This window comes from Leptodactylus fuscus, chromosome 2, assembly GCF_031893055.1.
Source record: "Leptodactylus fuscus isolate aLepFus1 chromosome 2, aLepFus1.hap2, whole genome shotgun sequence".
NCBI classification, from domain to species: Eukaryota; Metazoa; Chordata; class Amphibia; order Anura; family Leptodactylidae; genus Leptodactylus; species Leptodactylus fuscus.
This window is the reverse complement of record NC_134266.1, coordinates 33955086-33974516: the sequence shown is the minus strand read 5'-3', so window position 1 is coordinate 33974516 and position 19431 is coordinate 33955086. Positions and strand designations below refer to the sequence as shown.

Sequence of the window (19431 nt, the reverse complement as noted above, 5' to 3'; positions counted from 1 at the left end):
ATGCTCCACACTGTTCCCTGTCTCAGGGCTATCTCTGGATGAGCCTGAGGTGATAAATAATCCTCCTCTAGACTGTATTGGCGGCCATAGAGTTCCAGGGCTGGTAGCCTCTCTGCACAGTCCAGCATGAACTGTACAGGATGACTGTTCTCTCTGAACTGACCTTCAATGGTCGCCATGAAGACTATAGCCTACCATAACCCTGCCCAGTGGCCTGTGATAAACCAGCGCTGATCTAGGTGTAACACCCCCTTTGGCCACACCCCCTGGTAGCGGGGCGTTCGGATAAGTATTAGTTGCCGTTCTACCTTGCTTAGCGCAGTGCCTCCACCCTTGTCGGTGATATTCTGGTGCTTCCGGGTTGACAGTACCTTTCTTCAGATCTCTGTCCGGGGCTTGACAAGGGAAAGCCCCGCCCACACCAACACGCCAGAGAGGATTGTGGTATAAACAAAGAAACCTTTATATGGAACTTAATAAAGTAATGATGAAGTACAATATGCAATAACATTCACAGCATCAGTAAGGTATAATACTTTAAACGATAAACCTATCTAGAAAATGGCAGGTCTATATGGCAAAGCCCAAGGACAATGTATAACAATCACAAAGCTCAGTCTTAATACAAGGCCTGTTGCCGCGGTTCTGGAAAGAATCTTCTTTCGTTGGTGCACATGAAATATGTCAGAAATGAACAATGCTCCTTTAATTCCTAGCAGGGTAATATTCCTTAGTCCAGAAGATTTGGTACACTGCAGAAAATCCAGTACTGGCTACAATCATCTATCAGCAGGCTCTATCCCTTACAATAGGACATGGCAGCACAGCAGGTGCCTGGATGCATCAAGTCTCTTTTACTCCTTCTGCAGTGCTCAGCTTAAAAAGTTATACTAGACAAGAACAACTCACTCCTGGATCATAGGATGCAGTCTAAATAAGAATGCTGGTGGTAGGTACACTTACAGTTCCAGAGGAATTAATGCTGTCCTGTCCAACAGGCTGCCAAAGGGTTAAGTCTGGAAGAACGTTCCGGTGTAGCAGGGAGGCGCCTCCGTCGGTTGTGGAGAGTATGAATACCCTGTATTTTCGGCAAATCGTCCTGTGGAGTTGGTAACCTTTTCTCTGAAGGAATTAAATCCTCTTTCTTGTTGCTTTCAGCCTCTGGGAGCTCAGGAGATCTTATTCCTGCATCCACCTGTGATCCCTCTCTCCTGCAGACTGCCTGAGCACATGGTCTCCCCTGCCAAGCAGCCCCTCCCATCCTCCAAGGATTTGATAAACAATCACAATTGCTTTCATGCTGCATGCACAATGTTTGCAAACTGTTAACCCCTCGTTGCCTTGAACTGCACACAGGGGTTACACTCTCCCCCTGATGGGTCTGGACATGAGCAGCACAGAGTCCAGAACCATCACCTGAAAAAAATTTTGAGGTTAGATCATCCTGACTAATCACACCAATAGGCACATTAGGACCACAGTTATAATACCAAGGCATGTGGGAAAAATACGGCCACGCCCCAACCATACTAGGATGTACCACCCTGGGGACCTCAGTGACATTTCCCTTATTATCATAGGTTAACATCATGGGTGGCCTAACCACTCTCCTCGGGCGTACAGGTGCGGCAGAGATCCCCTCATCAGCCCCAGACACCGGACTGGTGCTTGCAAGCCTCTCTTCACATTCTTCATGTTGAGGGACCCCCCCCTCTTTCACTGACCACTCAGATGAGTCATAAACAATGTCCATATCACTAGGGGGTAATGCAGCCTTTTGCACTAGTTGCTCAGATAGTCCATCTGGAAGATCTGTTTCAGTGTCAACTCTGGAGGCGACTTCCTTATTGGCATGAGTATCAATGACTGGATTGTTGAGTCCCGGGTCGTCATAACCCCATTCATCATCTGTCTCACTATCCCCATCTACTGATGCCATTTCAGTCTCTTTCTCAAAACGTTTACTTCTTCGGGGGGGTCGAGGAGCCTCCGGTATGTCAGAGTTAGATTGAATTGACAGATTGACATTTTGTCCCAGAGGCAACAGATGGTGTCTATGGTAAGTTTTTTCCTTCCGAGGCCCACACTCAGGCCTAACCCGATAGGCAGGTACTCCAGGCAGCTTTTCCACCACAATGAAGGGCTCTGGACACCAACGATCAGCCAACTTATGCTTCCCAGGCAGTCCCAACTGCTCCACCAGAACTCTATCTCCAGGCTTCAACTCATGTTCCCGAACTCTTTGATCATGTCGAGCCTTATTCCTTCTGCCAGACTGTCCTGAAGCTTGCTCGGCCAGTTTATACGCCTCTTTGAGCTCTTGCTGCAGCTGGGATACATACTGAAGATAACTTCTTCCAGAAGACTTATCAGTGGAAACACCAAAGCTGATATCCACAGGCAATCGGGCCTCCCTTCCGAACATGAGGAAGTAGGGGGAGAACCCGGTAGACTCATTTTTTGTACAATTGTAGGCGTGCACCAACTGGCTCAGGTGGCGGCTCCATCGCCCCTTTTGTTTTGACTTCAGGGTGCCCAGCATGTTCAGCAAAGTCCTATTGAATCTCTCAGGTTGTGGGTCACCCTGTGGATGAAAGGGAGTGGTTCTAGACTTCTTGATCCCGCAGACCTCACACAGCTCTTTGATGAGTCGACTTTCAAAATCTCGACCTTGATCAGAGTGAATGCGGGCAGGCAATCCATAATGTACAAAAAACTTCTCCCACAAAGTTTTGGCCACAGTTACAGCCTTTTGATCCTTAGTAGGGTAGGCTTGAGCATATCTGGTGAAGTGATCAGTTATTACTAGGACATTACTGATGTTCCCTTCATCTGGTTCAATGGAGAGGAAGTCAATGCATACAAGATCCAATGGGCCATCACTAGTAATGTTTGTAAGAGGAGCAGAACGGGTTGGTAAGGTCTTCCTCAAGACACATCGAGCACAATCTTTGCAATATTTGGCGATGTCATTCTCCATTTTTGGCCAGTAGAACCTATCAGCCACAAGGTGAGTAGTCTTCTCTGCCCCTAAGTGGCCATGCTCATCATGCAGTGCTTTCAGAACACTCTCTCTGAAGACAGCAGGCAGAACTAATTGCCTCCTCGACCCTCTCTTCCGCCGCTCAGCCTCTCGGTACAACAGTCCATGTCTCATTACCAGCCACTTCGCCTGCTTAGCCAGTAGGAGGGCCTCTTCAGACTTCAACTCCGGCCTCCCAGGCCTCTGGCCTCTATTAATCCACCACCGAACTGTCCCCACTGCTGGATCTTCCTTCTGGGCGGTTTCAATCTGCAGCCGAGACAACCGAGGCAGAGAGTCTTGATTCACATTCGTTACCCAGCAGTACAACGAAGGGATAGCTTCCTCCGAGGCTCCCAGGGAATGCACGTAACCTCGGTTAGAGGCACCTCCGGCTCTTTGTAACTGACATATGACTTTCAGGTCTGGAGCAGGAACCTCTATCCACCCATCCTCATCTTCCTTCTCGAGTTGCCTAGGCAGCCTAGAGAGGGCATCCGCATCAATGTTGGTGGTGCCCGGTCTGTATTTGAGACTGAAATCATAGACAGCTAGGGCAGCTAACCATCGATGTCCAGTGGCATCCAGTTTGGCCGTAGTTTGCACATACGTCAAGGGATTATTGTCAGTGTGCACTTGGAACTTCACTCCGTAGAGGTAGTCATGAAGCTTGTCCACTACGGCCCACTTCAAAGCCAGAAACTCAAGTTTGTGCGCTGGATAGTTACGCTCACTGCGGGTCAATCCCCGGCTGACATAGTAAACGGGTCGGAGAGAGTCCTCATGCTCCTGATACAACACAGCCCCTAGTCCTTCAAATGAAGCATCCACATGCAGTACGTAGGGCTTGTTAGGATCTGCATAAGCCAACACTGGGGCCTGAGTTAGACAAGACTTCAGTTTCTCAAACGCCTCTTCACACTTATCTGTCCACCTTTCTCCAAAGGGTTCATTAGCCTTGAAGTAAGTCTGGTTTGGAGGTTTCTTGTGTGGAGCTGACCCGCGGGGCGGTGGGTACCCCTGGGTAAGATTTGTCAACGGTTTAGCGATCTTGGAGAACTGTGGTACAAATCTGCGGTAGTAGTTGCAGAATCCGAGAAAGGACCGGAGTTCAGCTAGCTTGGTGGGCCTCGGCCAATTCACAACAGCTTCCACTTTAGCAGGGTCAGTGGCAATCCCATCCCGACTGACAATATGTCCCACGTATTTGACGGATTTCTGGCAGAAACAGCACTTGTCCAGGGACAACTTCAATCCAGCCTCCTTCAATCGGTCCAAGACTTTGAACAATCTCCTGTTATGTTCTTCTAGAGTCCTTCCAAACACAATCAGGTCATCAAGGTAGACTAAGACTTCTCTGAGGTTCATATCCCCCATCACGTTGTCCATGCACCTTTGGAAAGTAGCCGGGGCGCCAGTCACCCCTTGGGGCATCCGTAAAAACTCGTAGAACCCTAAGGGACATATGAAGGCAGTTTTCTCTCGATCTTCCTTACTCATGGAGATCTGGTAATATCCGCTTCGCAAATCCAACACTGAGAACCACTGACTCCCTTGTAGACAATCCAATGCCTCATCAACTCTGGGCACTGCATACTGATCAGTGACGGTGCGTTTGTTAAGCGTTCGATAGTCCACACACATACGAATCTTCCCAGACTTCTTTCGTGCAACTACAATGGGAGAAGCGTAGGGGCTATTTGACTCGCAGATCACTCCTGTTTCAAGCAGACCCCTCAAGTGCTGTCGGACGTCTTCAACATCAGCGGGAGCCAACCGCCTGGACCTTTCTCGAAATGGTCTCTCATCAGTGAGACGAATTCGATGCTCCACTCCTTTAGCGAGCCCCAGATCCCAGTCTCCCAACGAGAAAGCTGCTCCCCTCTCCATAAAACCTTGGATAAGTAGCTCTTTCTCCTCTGCAGGCACATCACTGTTCTCAAAACATGGGTCGAAACAGTCCGGGCTCAGCACCTTCCTTCTTTCCTCTTCCTTCTTAGCATAGGCAGCTAGACACGTGGGGTGAATGGAGAGGGTCTGGGGATAGTTGTCTCCCCCAACTTCTTTGCACCATTGGGCTAGCTTGAGGAAGATATTAGCATTAGTTCCCACTATCAGAGGTGTGGATACAGGACCAGCATCTGTCTTCGGACACACCAACGCCAAGATGGGGACTTCTTTTTCAATTCCGGCAACACCCTTTGAGAACCGTAGTGTAACGGACACATATCCTTTGTAAGGGTAACTCCGATCACTCAGTCCCCAGACGACTAGTCCCGAAAGTGGTTGTAGAGGGACATTAGGTAAATACTTCTTGTACCAATCTTCAAAAAGAACTGACACTTGTGACCCGCTATCCAATAGGACATTACAAGGCTGCTCATTGATGTAAGCAGACACCTGAGGGGCAGGTCCCACTAAGCCCCCAGGAAGTTGTACAGTGAAAGTTTGCTGAGGGGTGGCATTCTCCCTTGTTCTGGTGGTCTCTGGGGGGCCGGTATGGGCTTCTACTGGACCCTTTTTCCGTTTCCCGACATGGTACACTTCTGACCCAGAAGAGGAATCAGGCTTCTTGGGACCCCATCTCTTCGGACACTGCTTATACAGATGCCCAAGTTCCCCACACTTAAAGCAGGTTGGTGATCGGATAGGATCTTTCTTCTCCTGTAAGCCGCTAGTGGCTGCTTGCTGCTTCTGAAATATAAGAGCTTCAGTCGTCTTGATGAGTTGGGCAATTTTCTCCCCCTGTTTCTCAATAATTTTCAACAGCTCCTCTTCTCTGCTATTAGACTCGGTGCGTATGGCCACTGTGGCGATTCTCGCAGGGATTTGTTCCCGGGCCGCCAGGGTAGCTTCTTCCTGCCTCACCTCCTTAAGTAACTGATGAAATGGCAGTGGAATCTTGTCCTTGTTGCTACACCTCAACCGCTGAGCGATAGGGTTATGAGTCAATGCCCCTCGCAACACCTGATTCAGACGACATTGATCCACTTCATTAGGGCTAAGTCCTCCTTTTGCCACTATGCGGTGCACAAGTTTATCCAATCTGTAGAGATAGTCAGACAGTTTCTCATCAGATTCTTGGTATGTGGTACGAAGTTTGAATAAGAGGTCAGTGGCGTCTTCAGGCGACCCAAATGCATCTTCAAGGGCCTCCATGTAGTCCTGATAAGTGGCCTGCGGCTTTCCTCTCCAAGCAGCCTGCACCACTTCCATAGCGGGACCTTTGAGACTCTCCACAATTCGCTGCCTTTTCACCCCATCCGAGCATTGCCATTCATCCAGGCATTGCATGGTGACATCTCTCCAGGTTTCGTACCGATCTTCTCCAGAGGGTACTGGGATGGTGCCTGAGAAGATTCTCAACCGACGATAACTTCCTTCAAGATGCACCTTCCCAATCTGGTCGACCAACTTTCCTATGGCAGTAAGTAGAGTAGAAGTAGTGTCTACTGCTCCATCAGACTGAGTGCTTGTAGGATTATGAAAAGGGACAGGACTGGACTCCCCCTGTTCAGATTCTTCATCTTGGCACACTCCCACTTCAGACCTCAAAGGCCAGGTGATTCTCCACCGCCGACCTTGCTCTCGTGGTACAACCAGAATGATTGGTATACAGTCTCTATCTAGGGCTTTATCTGTCATTATTAAAGCCGAAATCATTTTCTGAGAAGTTACATTCTTCCGGTCCACTACCTTAGGACGATTTACTCCATGAAGTGTGCTCACCACTTGTATGACCTCATTATCCAGGGTGTCATGGAACTCTCCAGTCACTGCGAAACTACATTCTGCAGGAATGTCCATCTCCTTACACCATTCAGCCACATCTCTCTCAGCTAAGTTCTCCATTGCAACTGTATAGGGGTTTGTTGGTTTTTCGAATCTCAGCAGTGCCTCCAATGTAACACCCCCTTTGGCCACACCCCCTGGTAGCGGGGCGTTCGGATAAGTATTAGTTGCCGTTCTACCTTGCTTAGCGCAGTGCCTCCACCCTTGTCGGTGATATTCTGGTGCTTCCGGGTTGACAGTACCTTTCTTCAGATCTCTGTCCGGGGCTTGACAAGGGAAAGCCCCGCCCACACCAACACGCCAGAGAGGATTGTGGTATAAACAAAGAAACCTTTATATGGAACTTAATAAAGTAATGATGAAGTACAATATGCAATAACATTCACAGCATCAGTAAGGTATAATACTTTAAACGATAAACCTATCTAGAAAATGGCAGGTCTATATGGCAAAGCCCAAGGACAATGTATAACAATCACAAAGCTCAGTCTTAATACAAGGCCTGTTGCCGCGGTTCTGGAAAGAATCTTCTTTCGTTGGTGCACATGAAATATGTCAGAAATGAACAATGCGCCTTTAATTCCTAGCAGGGTAATATTCCTTAGTCCAGAAGATTTGGTACACTGCAGAAAATCCAGTACTGGCTACAATCATCTATCAGCAGGCTCTATCCCTTACAATAGGACATGGCAGCACAGCAGGTGCCTGGATGCATCAAGTCTCTTTTACTCCTTCTGCAGTGCTCAGCTTAAAAAGTTATACTAGACAAGAACAACTCACTCCTGGATCATAGGATGCAGTCTAAATAAGAATGCTGGTGGTAGGTACACTTACAGTTCCAGAGGAATTAATGCTGTCCTGTCCAACAGGCTGCCAAAGGGTTAAGTCTGGAAGAACGTTCCGGTGTAGCAGGGAGGCGCCTCCGTCGGTTGTGGAGAGTATGAATACCCTGTATTTTCGGCAAATCGTCCTGTGGAGTTGGTAACCTTTTCTCTGAAGGAATTAAATCCTCTTTCTTGTTGCTTTCAGCCTCTGGGAGCTCAGGAGATCTTATTCCTGCATCCACCTGTGATCCCTCTCTCCTGCAGACTGCCTGAGCACATGGTCTCCCCTGCCAAGCAGCCCCTCCCATCCTCCAAGGATTTGATAAACAATCACAATTGCTTTCATGCTGCATGCACAATGTTTGCAAACTGTTAACCCCTCGTTGCCTTGAACTGCACACAGGGGTTACACAGGCAAGGCTTTTGAACTGTGAGGGGGAAAAAATAACAAGGGAAAGCTGCAAAATAAAGTCATATAACACTGAACATGGGACATAACAACACAACCCGGAGACACAACAGACAAAGACGTAAAGCAGCAGCACTCGGGGATGCTGCACAGTAGTATACAGATTACCATACCTCCAGTAGCGTAACTACCACGGAGGCAGCAGAGGCAGCTGCCACAGGGCCCGGGATATTAGGGGCCCGGTGACAGCTGCTACCGCTGCTATCATTATTCTCGGAGGTCTTTTCGGACCCCCGAGTATAATGATCGGGGCCCCCTGTTGGTGGAATACTTTCCACCAACAGGGGGCCCCAAAGCTGCAGCAATGGCTGAGACACAGGAGCTGCAGCTCTGGCTCCTCTCAGCGCTTCAGGACACTCCCCCTCTCTCCCCCCTCCCTTTCTCTGCCTGTCCTCTGCCCACCAATGAGAGGAGGAGGCGGGGCTTATCCCTGCCGAGCTCCTGCCCTCCTGCACGCCAGAAGAGAGGAAGGAGAAGCTGCTCCAGGAAACTGAAACTGAAGATACACAGGTACATACTGGGGTTACTATACTTATTACTATCAGGCATTTGGGGGGATTACTTTTGTTTTAGTAACTCCATGTGCCTCATATTAATAGCAGTTAACCCTATCATGTCCCTCACATTAACCCCTGTGTGCCTCACCATAAGAGTTACTGATATGTGAGACATATGGGGGTAATAGTAATGAAGATACTTTATTATTACCTCCATGTCTCTCACATATCAGTAACTCTTATGGTGAGGCACACTGGGGTTAATGTGAGGGACATGATGGGGTTAACTGCTATTAATATGAGGCACATGGAGTTACTAAATTGTAATGCACATGACCAGATTTTTTTTTATCCATAATTGTCCTGGTATAGCGGTCAGCAGTGACGTGACAGTATTTAGTCCTGTAGGGGCCACTAACATAATACTGTGTGCAGGGGCCACTATTAGGTATAATACTGTGTGCAGGGGCCACTATGGGGGATAATACTGTGTGCAGGGACCACTATGGGACATAATACTGTGTGCAGGGGCCACTATGGGACATAATACTGTATGCAGGGGCCACTATGGGACATAATACTGTGTGCAGGGGCCACTATTGGGTATAATACTGTGTGCAGAGGCCACCATGGGACATAATACTGTTTGCAGGGGCCACTATTGGGTATAATACTGTGTGCAGGGACCACTATGGGACATAATACTGTGTGCAGGGGCCACTATTGGGTATAATACTGTGTGCAGGGGCCACTATGGGACATTATACTGTGTGCAGGGGCCTCTAAGGGACATAATACTGGGTGCAGGGGCCACTATGGGACATAATACTGTGTGCAGGGGCCACTATGGGACATAATACTGTGTGCAGGGGCCACTATGGGGGATAATACTGTGTGCAGTGGCCACTATGGGACATAATACTGTGTGCAGTGGCCACTATTGGGTATAATACGGGGTGCAGGGGCCTCTAAGGGACATAATACTGTGTGCAGGGGCCACTATTGGTCATAATAGAGCGCGCAGGAATGCGTAGGAGGGACTCGGTCGAGATCTTCAGTGTCGGGGGGGGGCCCCATGTCAAAAGTTCGCCACGGGGCCCCGCCATTCCTAGTTACGCCACTGCATACCTCCCAACTATTGAAGAACAGAAAGAGGGACAAAATGTGCGGCACGGTAAACAATCGGCCAACAATCCTCCTCCTCATCGTGGGCCCATTCATCACCAGTCTCTGACTGTGGGAACTGGTCAACATTGGCAGTTCTGTCATTATAAGTTTCTTCAGAATGACACAGGCGCAACATATTAAGTACTTTATAATGAACTTTCTAATAAAATATGTAACACATACAATACACAGTACTGTGCAAATGTTTTAGGCAGGTGTGGACAAAATGCAGTGCACGTGCAGTGTGTGGTACTGCAATTCAATCCTATTCAAGTCAATAGGGCTGAGCTGTAATTCCACATACAACAATAGCGTCACTCTTTCTATTAAAAAAAAATATATATATATTTGTTAATCTCATTTACACAAACTTTCTGCAATTCACTCCATCAAATATTCACAGAACCATTCCTCCTATATACTTACTGAAAACATATCTCTTCTGACAAGCGTATAACCTGGACTGCAGAATTCACCAATACTGTATACCCCTGCAATACCTAGGATTGGTGATTCTTTACCCTGATCCCTGTATGCGGCCCTAGTCTTAATATATTGATATCTATACCACACTTAATACTGTATATGTTACAGAGTATCACTTCTCCAAAATATTATGCCATGGAAACGCTAAACAAGTTATGTACACAAGTTATAATATGCAGTACTGTACAAAAGTTTTAGGCAGGCATGAAAATATATGCTGCAAAGTAAAATAGAAGTGTTAATGGTTTATCTTTACCAAATAACAAAATGAAGTGAATGAAGAAAAGAGAAATCTAAATCCCATCAATATTTGGTGTGACCTTTGCCCTTTGACTTCCATCAGTTCTTCTCGGTACACTTGTACACAGTTTTTGAAGGAACTCGGCAGGGGGGTTGTTGCTGCCGCCATCTTGGAGAACTAACCACAGATCTTCTATGAATGTAGCTTGCTCCAATCCTTCTGTCTCTTCATGTAATCCCAGACAGACTGAATGATGATGAAATCAGAGCTACGTGGGAGTCAATGGAGTCCTCTGGGCTCCGCGTTTAACCGCAGTTTTAGCGGTCCACCTCTTGCAACAGACCCGAACAACAGAGACGCAACAAAGTGTAAACCTAAGCAGTTCTAGATATGGCACACAGAAGATTTGTGATTAGTTCTCCGAGATGTCTGAAACGAAAACTGTCCTTCAAAAACTGTCTGCAAGTACCCAGAAAAACTGATGGAAGGCAAAGGGCAAAGGTCACACCAAATATTGATGGAGTTCAGATTTCTCTTTTGCTCACTTCATGTTGGTCATTGACAAAAATAAACTAATAACCCTTCTATTTCTGAAAGCAGTCTTACGTTACAGCAATTTTTTCACACCTGCCTAAAACATTTGCACATTACTGTACATAAGGCATAAACTTGTTTAGCGCTTTACATGGCCTAATATTTGAGGCAGAATGGCGGATACATTTGTAACAAATACAGGACAAAGTGTGGTCCAGACATCACTATTTTAGGAATCAGCAGTCCTATATAGGTCAGGGAAGGTGGTGTTGGAATACTGGTTGGGGGATGCTATAGGCCAGTTACGTTTTCTGTAAGGATATTGGGAGGGGGGGGAGTTGTAGAATGTCTGGTGGAGTGAGGGAAGGGTCTTCAGAAATTGTGTAGAGGGGTAAAATGAAATATTAAAACAATTGTTTAATTCTTCTAGAAATAATCCCACCATTGGCGGCCATATGCGGAATTGCAGCTCAGCCCTATTAGCTTGTATAGGACAGAATTACAGAACCGCACACGGCCAATGGACTAGTAAGTTGCTGTTTATGGAGGTGTTCTCTTCATACATGTGTACATTCTATTACTAAGGAAACTGTGATGTCATTGGAGGAACTTAGCAGCGGCAACGTTCCGTTTATCAGTTGAGTGGTTAGAAGTCGTTGTGATAGGAAGACGCGATCTTTCTAGTGTCATAGATATTGAGCACTGTAATAGGTGCACTATGAAACGCAAAAATTGCTTCATGGCTCCCAATGCCAAAAGATCCTGCAGTAGATGGATGAGCCATGGATTTCATACAGAAGTCAGCTCCATGGCATGCAATGCCTACAATGAGTTGACACTCATGGGCAAGCAATGTGATGCCATTATCAGAGTCCAGAGCACTGACTTTCATGTTCATAAAACCGTCCTGGGCCTCTGTAGCCCTTATTTCAGGTGAGCGTTTAATATATTATGAAGCTGAAGGGGTTTTGCCAAATCGACAACTTATCACCTATACATAGGATAGCTGGTAGATAAGTGTCTGATCAGCAGGGCGCTCAACAACTGGGATCCCCACTGATCATGAAAACAGGGCGCCTATGTACCCCTATATGAACTATGTTTTATAGATAGGTTCCTAGGAGCCCTGATAGTGTTCTACACTATGTTTTATAGATAGGTTCCTAGGAGCCCTGACAGTATTCTACACTATGTTGTATAGATAGGTTCCTAGGAGCCCTGACAGTGTTATATACTATGTTTTATAGATAGGTTCCTAGGAGCCCTGACAGTGTCATACACTATGTTTTATAGATAAGATCCTAGGAGCCCTGACAGTGTTATACACTATGTTTTATAGATAGGTTCCTAGGAGCCCTGACAGTGTTCTACACCATGTTTTATAGATAGGTTCCTAGGAGCCCTGACAGTGTTCTACACTATGTTTTATAGAAAGGTTCCTAGGAGCCCTGACAGTGTTCTACACTATGTTTATAGATAGGTTCCTAGGGGCCCTGACAGTATTCTACACCATGTTTTATAGATAGATTCCTAGGAGCCCTGACAGTGTTCTACACTATGTTTTATAGATAGGTTCCTAGGAGTCCTGACAGTGTCCTACACTATGTTTATAGATAGGTTCCTAGGAGCCCTGACAGTGTCATACACTATGTTTTATAGATAGGTTCCTAGGAGTCCTGACAGTGTCCTACACTATGTGTTATAGATAGGTTCCTAGGAGCCCTGACAGTGTTATACACTATGTTTTATAGATAGGTTCCTAGGAGCCCTAACAGTGTTATACACTATGTGTTATAGATAGGTTCCTATGAGCCCTGACAGTTTTCTACACTATGTTTTATAGATAGGTTCCTAGTAGTCCTGACAGTGTTCTACATTATGTTTTAAGCCAATCTAAGGTTTGTTTTTTACTGAACTTGTTTGACCCAGAACAAATCTTGGTCCTGAACTACCCAATTGTAGCCTTTTACATTTATACTTAAAGGTTAGTATTAGTAATGTTTTACTTCTATGTGTTTTCTATTTTCAGGGCTCTTTTCAAAAATGATTTGGGCAGTGCAGATAGAAATGTATATACCATACCAGGCGTTCACCCACAAACCATGTGGAGTATAATAGAGTATGCCTATACCAACAGTGCTGAGATAACGCCTGAAAATGCAATGGACCTCTTTATCGCGGCTGACCAATTTAATATCATAGGAATTGTCAATCTGAGCAGCAAATTTATCGCATGTCAGATTGATCATGAAAACTTCCTGGACATATGGAGAGTTACCAACCATTACCTCTGCCCTGATCTCCGCCAGAAGACATTCACTTTTATCCTCCACCACTTTCAAGAACTAGTGAAGACATCAGACAAGTTCTTTGAGCTAACTCTAGAAGAACTTAGAGAGCTGATAGAAAAGGATGAGTTGAACGTCACAGAGGAGAGCGCAGTATTTGAGGCCATTGTCAGATGGATAGAATTCGCTCCTGCAGAAAGAAAAGAGTCCATGAGAATTCTTCTTCCTCAGGTATGGCTATAGCATTAGAAGGAACAGAGCTGCCATGACAGTGTCCAGGCTCCATGCTGTATCACTATATCAGGGACTGGATGTATGGATCCCACCTAGCATATATATCTGGGGAATAATAAAGGCTTACCTGCACAATGTTCTATATGTAGCCATTTACATGTAATGACCACCAACATACTTACGTGTATGGGTATCTTAAAACCCAAATAGATCTGTGATAATTTGTTTTTTGTTTGTTTTTTTAATAAAATGTCTTAACCCTCTTATATTTCTTGCTAGATCCGCTTGGCGCTGATGAATAAAGAGTATGTCCTGAACAATATCATGGCCAATGAGTATGTCAAAGACAATGAGCACTGCAAAGCCATTATCAACACTGCTCTCACATTGAAGCCGAACATGGTGAGACCACGCCTACCATACGCCATTTTATTTACTCTTTGTGGCTATAATGGCTCAGAACTGGCTAATAACATCAGGTCTTATGACACCCGAGCCAACCGGTGGACCAGAGCTACATCTGCAGTGAGGAAACCTACAGCCCATCATGGCACTGCATATCTCAATGGCCACATTTATCTCATTGGTGGATTTGATGGTTCGGACTACCTGAGAAATGTGCAATGCTTTGACCCCGTGAAGAAGACATGGCATGAAGCAGCCTCCATGAACTATAAAAGAGGACATGTCTGTGTTACCGTCCTTGATAATTATATATACGCCATGGGTGGATTTGATGGGCAACAGACGCTTCAAACAGTGGAACGTTACGACCCTGATGCCAATCGGTGGACTTTAATTTCCTCAATGCAGGAGAAAAGGAAGGATGCTGGTGCCACCACCCTTAATGGAAAAGTAAGGAGACTTTGATGTCTATACCTTCAGCCCTAGCTATTTTTTTTTTGGGATTTTCTTTTTTATACTTTTATTTTGTGTGTTGCAAACTGTATAACTGACTAGGAATTCGTATTGATGTCTAAGTCTGGAGGAGCGGCTTACAAGAATCTTCTATATAATGTGAATTTAGAAGCAGGTTGCTACATTATTGTCCATTCTTTACTTCATTCAGATCTATATATGCGGTGGATCCAACGGACAGGATTGCTTGTCTTCAGCCGAAATCTACAATCCGGAAAGCAAGCAGTGGAGCTACATCAGCCCAATGAAAAGCCGACGAAGTGGAGTCGGAGTCACGACCTATAGAGGCAAAGTATTTGCGGTATGATAATGGACATTTTCTCTTTCAGCATCAAGTTAGTTATAATATAGATGGAAGACACTTTAGCTCCAGGCCTGTCGGGGCTCATTGGCTGCTATAAAGGGGTTGATAAAGGATAAATGGAGTCAGCAGATTGACCTGCCCATCTTTATCATCAGTTTTATTAATATCAGGCTTACCGTGCATGCGCCATTTTTGGCTGTTAATGACTGTTCTTCTTTATGGGGACATGGTGTGTATTTATATCTGTAGCCTACTGCAGAAAAATAATAAGAGGTTTTTTTCAGATTTATTTCTAATTTGCACAGGCTGCAATATTATAGATATAAGATTGAGAAGCGACAAAGAAATGTTCAAGAAGAAAATATTTTAATGATTAAATATTAGAATTCATACAATTAGATACATCAGAGATAAATCCATTGTTACTTTACATTTTCTATATAGATTTTTTGGAATTGGCTGAATTTTATACTTCTTCATTTTTCTTCAACAGATTAGTGGTTATGATGGACACAATTGCCTGTGGACTGTAGAGACTTATAGCCCCATCACTAAGACCTGGTGTAGGGCACCAAACATTCTGAAGAGGCGCAGAAACTTTGGCACCGGGGTAATAGATGACCGCCTTTATGTTGTGGGCGGCAGGAATAACTTCATCCCCATTTTCACCAATGAATATTATGATGAGAAGACGAAAGCTTGGCATGCCCATACAAATGAGATCTCCCCAAGTGTCCAAAGCTGCTGTGTGGTTCCTGGTCTACAGAACATTAAGGAGTACATTTCCTGAATTTGAAGAATATATGTATTTTTTAAAGACTTCTCAGGTGTCACCCTGTAAATACAGGAATATTTCAATAAATCGCCTGAGAAACCAAAAGATTCTTTATTGATGGGTGAGAGGGTGGAATAACTTGGGAGCCGAGTGCTGGTTCCTATCACATGTCTCAAAGTCAGAACCTTCCCAAAAACTCAAGGTTCTGTCTGGATAGTAAGTAAGCTTTACACTTCATGAATAACCCTTATAATAATATATGTAATTAGAGATGAGCGAGTAGTACTCGATCGAGTAGGTATTCGATCAAATACTACGGTATTCAAAATACTCGCACTCGATCGAGTACCACTCGCTATTCGAATGGAAAAGTTCGATGCAGAACCAGCATTGATTGGCCGAATGCTATACAGTCGGCCAATCAATGCTGGTTCTTCTCCTACCTTTAGAAGTCTTGTCCGTGCAGCTTCCCCGCGGCGTCTTCCAGCTCTGAATTCACTCTGCCAGGCATCGGGCCTGGGCAGAGCCGACTGCGCATATCCGCTTGTAGTGAGGGCATACGCAGTTGGCTCTACCCAGGCCCGATGCCTGGCAGAGTGAATTCAGAGCCGGAAGATGCCGCGGGGACGCTGCACGGAGAAGACTTCTCGGAGGATCCAGCCCGACCCTCACTCGTGGACTTGGTAAGTGTAATTTGATCGAACGTTGCCTACCCCTGAAACGAGCATTTTCCCCCCATAGACTATAATGGGGTTCGATATTCGATTCGAGTAGTCGAATATTGAGGGGCTACTCGAAACGAATATCGAATCTCGAACATTTTACTGTTCGCTCATCTCTATACGTAATGGATTTCATCGAATTTTAGCTAATATACAGTCCTATGAAAAAGTTTGGGCACCCCTATTAATCTTAATCATTTTTAGTTCTAAATATTTTGGTGTTTGCAACAGCCATTTCAGTTTGATATATCTAATAACTGATGGACACAGTAATATTTCAGGATTGAAATGAGGTTTATTGTACTAACAGAAAATGTGCAATATGCATTAAACCAAAATTTGACCGGTGCAAATGCATGGGCACCCTTATCATTTTATTGATTTGAATTCCCCTAACTACTTTTTACTGACTTACTGAAGCACAAAATTGGTTTTGTAACCTCAGTGAGCTTTGAACTTCATAGCCAGATGTATCCAATCATAAGAAAAGGTATTTAAGGTGGCCAATTGCAAGTTGATCTCCTATTTGAATCTCCTCTGAAGAGTGGCATCATGGGCTACTCAAAACAACTCTCAAATGATCTGAAAACAAAGATTGTTCAACATAGTTGTTCAGGGGAAGGATACAAAAAGTTGTCTCAGAGATTTAACCTGTCAGTTTCCACTGTGAGGACCATAGTAAGGAAATGGAAGACCACAGGGACAGTTCTTGTTAAGCCCAGAAGTGGCAGGCCAAGAAAAATATCAGAAAGGCAGAGAAGAAGAATGGTGAGAACAGTCAAGGACAATCCACAGACCACCTCCAAAGAGCTGCAGCATCATCTTGCTGCAGATGGTGTCACTGTGCATCGGTAACAATACAGCGCACTTTGCACAAGGAGAAGCTGTATGGGAGAGTGATGAGAAAGAAGCCGTTTCTGCACGTACGCCATAAATAGAGTTGCCTGAGGTATGAAAAAGCACATTTGGACAAGGCAGCTTCATTTTGGAAACAAAATTTGAGTTGTTTTGTTATAAAAAAAGGCGTTATGCATGGCGTCCAAAAAGAAACAGCATTCCAAGAAAAACACATGCTACCCACTGTAAAATTTGGTGGAGGTTCCATCATGCTTTGGGGCTGTGTGGCCAATGCTGGCACCGGGAATCTTGGTAAAGTTGAGGGTTGCATGGATTCCACTCAGTATCAGCAGATTCTTGAGAATAATGTTCAAGAATCAGTGACGAAGTTGAAGTTACGCCGGGGATGGATATTTCAGCAAGACAATGATCCAAAACACCGCTCCAAATCCTCAGGCATTCATGCAGAGGAACAATTACAATGTTCTGGAATGGCCATCCCAGTCCCCAGACCTGAATATCATTGAACATCTGTGGGATGATTTGAAGCGGGCTGTCCATGCTCGGCGACCATCAAACTTAACTGAACTTGAATTGTTTGTCCAAAATACCTTTATCCAGGATCCAGGAACTGATTAAAAGCTACAGGAAGCGACTAGAGGCTGTTATCTTTGCAAAAGGAGGATCTACTAAATATTAATGTCACTTTTCTGTTGAGGTGCCCATACTTTTGCACCGGTCAAATTTTTGTTTAATGCATATTGCGCATTTTCTGTTAGTACAATAAACTTCATTTCAATCCTGAAATATTACTGTGTCCATCAGTTATTAGATATATCAAACTGAAATGGCTGTTATAAACACCAAAATATTTAGAACTAAAAATGATTAAGATTAATAGGGGTGCCCAAACTTTTTCATAGGACTGTATGACTGATATTTATTCCTGGATCTGAGTGGATGGTTGTTATTTTTTGGTTATTCTCTATTTACAGATTTTTTTTTCCGTTTGTGACACAGTTGCTGGTCTACATATATGGAGCCATGGAATTATCATCTGTAAGTATACCTGCATATGCTGGAGGTTTTACCCCGCTATATACCAGCTTGATATATATCAGCCTGCATTCACATCAGGTTTTTCACAACTGTTTGGCAGGTACATTTAACAAATGTAAAGGATGTATATTGTCCAGCAACCACAAGTGAACAGCAGATTTAAAAGATAGGAGCAGGGGCATAAGCATACCTCCCAACTTTCAAAGGACAGAAAGAAGGACAAAATGCACAGCACATTATGCAAATTTAGCTGCACACACTTCTGTTTTGACCCTGCCCATTGTCATCCGTTTTTCCATGTGCCCCCACACAGTATAATACTCCTAAAGTCACGCAAACATTATATGCCCCCACATTATAACGTTCTCCTCCAACTGCCCCACAGTATTAAGTCTCTCTCCTGGTGCCCCAGTTTAAACTGGGGTAAACTAAAGAGGGACATGAAACTGGGACAGCTGGATGGGACATTAGCAGTGGGGGGTAGTTGGATGGGGACAATAAATTAATGGCAACTGGAGCAGGACATGAAACTGGGGGCAACTAGAGGCATATAGATCCTCCTTCAGCTACTCCCACGGTTTAATGTCCTCTTCCAGTGACCCCCATTGTTTAATGTCCCCCTCCAGTTGTCCCCATTTTAATGCCCCTCTCAATCCCCCAGTTTAATTGTCCCCTCCATCTGTTCCAGTTCAATATCCCCCTTCATCTGCCCTCGGTTTAATGTCCCCCCTTTTTATGCCCTCAGTTTAATGCCCCCTTCTTCTGCCTTCAGTTTAATGTCCCCCCTTTGTCTGCCCCAGTTTTATGCCCCCCTCCATCTCTGCCACCAGTTTCATGTCCCCTTCATATCTGCCCCCCAGTATAATGTCCCCCTCCATCTCTTCCCCCCAGTATAATGTTCCCTTTCCATCTCTGCCCCCAGTATAATGTTCCCTGTCTTAGGATAGGCCATCAATATTAAATCTGTGATGATACAACAGCCAGGACCTCTGTAGATCAGCTCTTCCAGGACAGCGTGGCTACAGGTAATGGTAACATTTCTGGGAGCCATTCTGCTGTTCACTTTCCATACAGTGTGAAGCAGTGGGTTTAGGTAGTGTAGTGGTGCACATCGTATGGCGAGTGAGCAGCATGGCTCCCTGTCTCGGTATCGCTGGTCTGCAGGGGTCCTGATGGTGGGCCCCTAGGAACAATTCCACTGGTGATCCCTTGACACCCCAGTCCAACACTGACCTGACCGATTTGCTGTATACCACTTAGGT

The 19431-nt window shown here is 45.1% G+C and overlaps 1 protein-coding gene across 1 annotated transcript; it reads left to right on the top strand.

Annotated features, from left to right (window-relative positions):
- Positions 1 to 11771: 11771 nt before the first annotated feature.
- Positions 11772 to 15566, top strand: LOC142194033 (kelch-like protein 10). Its single transcript, XM_075263061.1, has 5 exons — positions 11772 to 11965; positions 13062 to 13551; positions 13834 to 14409; positions 14624 to 14773; positions 15270 to 15566. The coding sequence occupies exons 1-5, from the start codon at positions 11772 to 11774 to the stop codon at positions 15564 to 15566; spliced, it is 1707 nt and encodes a 568-aa protein (XP_075119162.1).
- The last annotated feature ends 3865 nt before the right edge of the window (positions 15567 to 19431 follow it).

Bases quoted from the DNA above. Each gene is read 5' to 3' on its own strand.
- LOC142194033 (XM_075263061.1), top strand. From the start codon at position 11,772: ATGGCTCCCAATGCCAAAAGATCCTGCAGTAGATGGATGAGCCATGGA. The intron at 11,966-13,061 runs GTGAGCGTTTAA...TTCTATTTTCAG, and splicing joins CTCTGTAGCCCTTATTTCAG to GGCTCTTTTCAAAAATGATT. The intron at 13,552-13,833 runs GTATGGCTATAG...ATTTCTTGCTAG, and splicing joins TGAGAATTCTTCTTCCTCAG to ATCCGCTTGGCGCTGATGAA.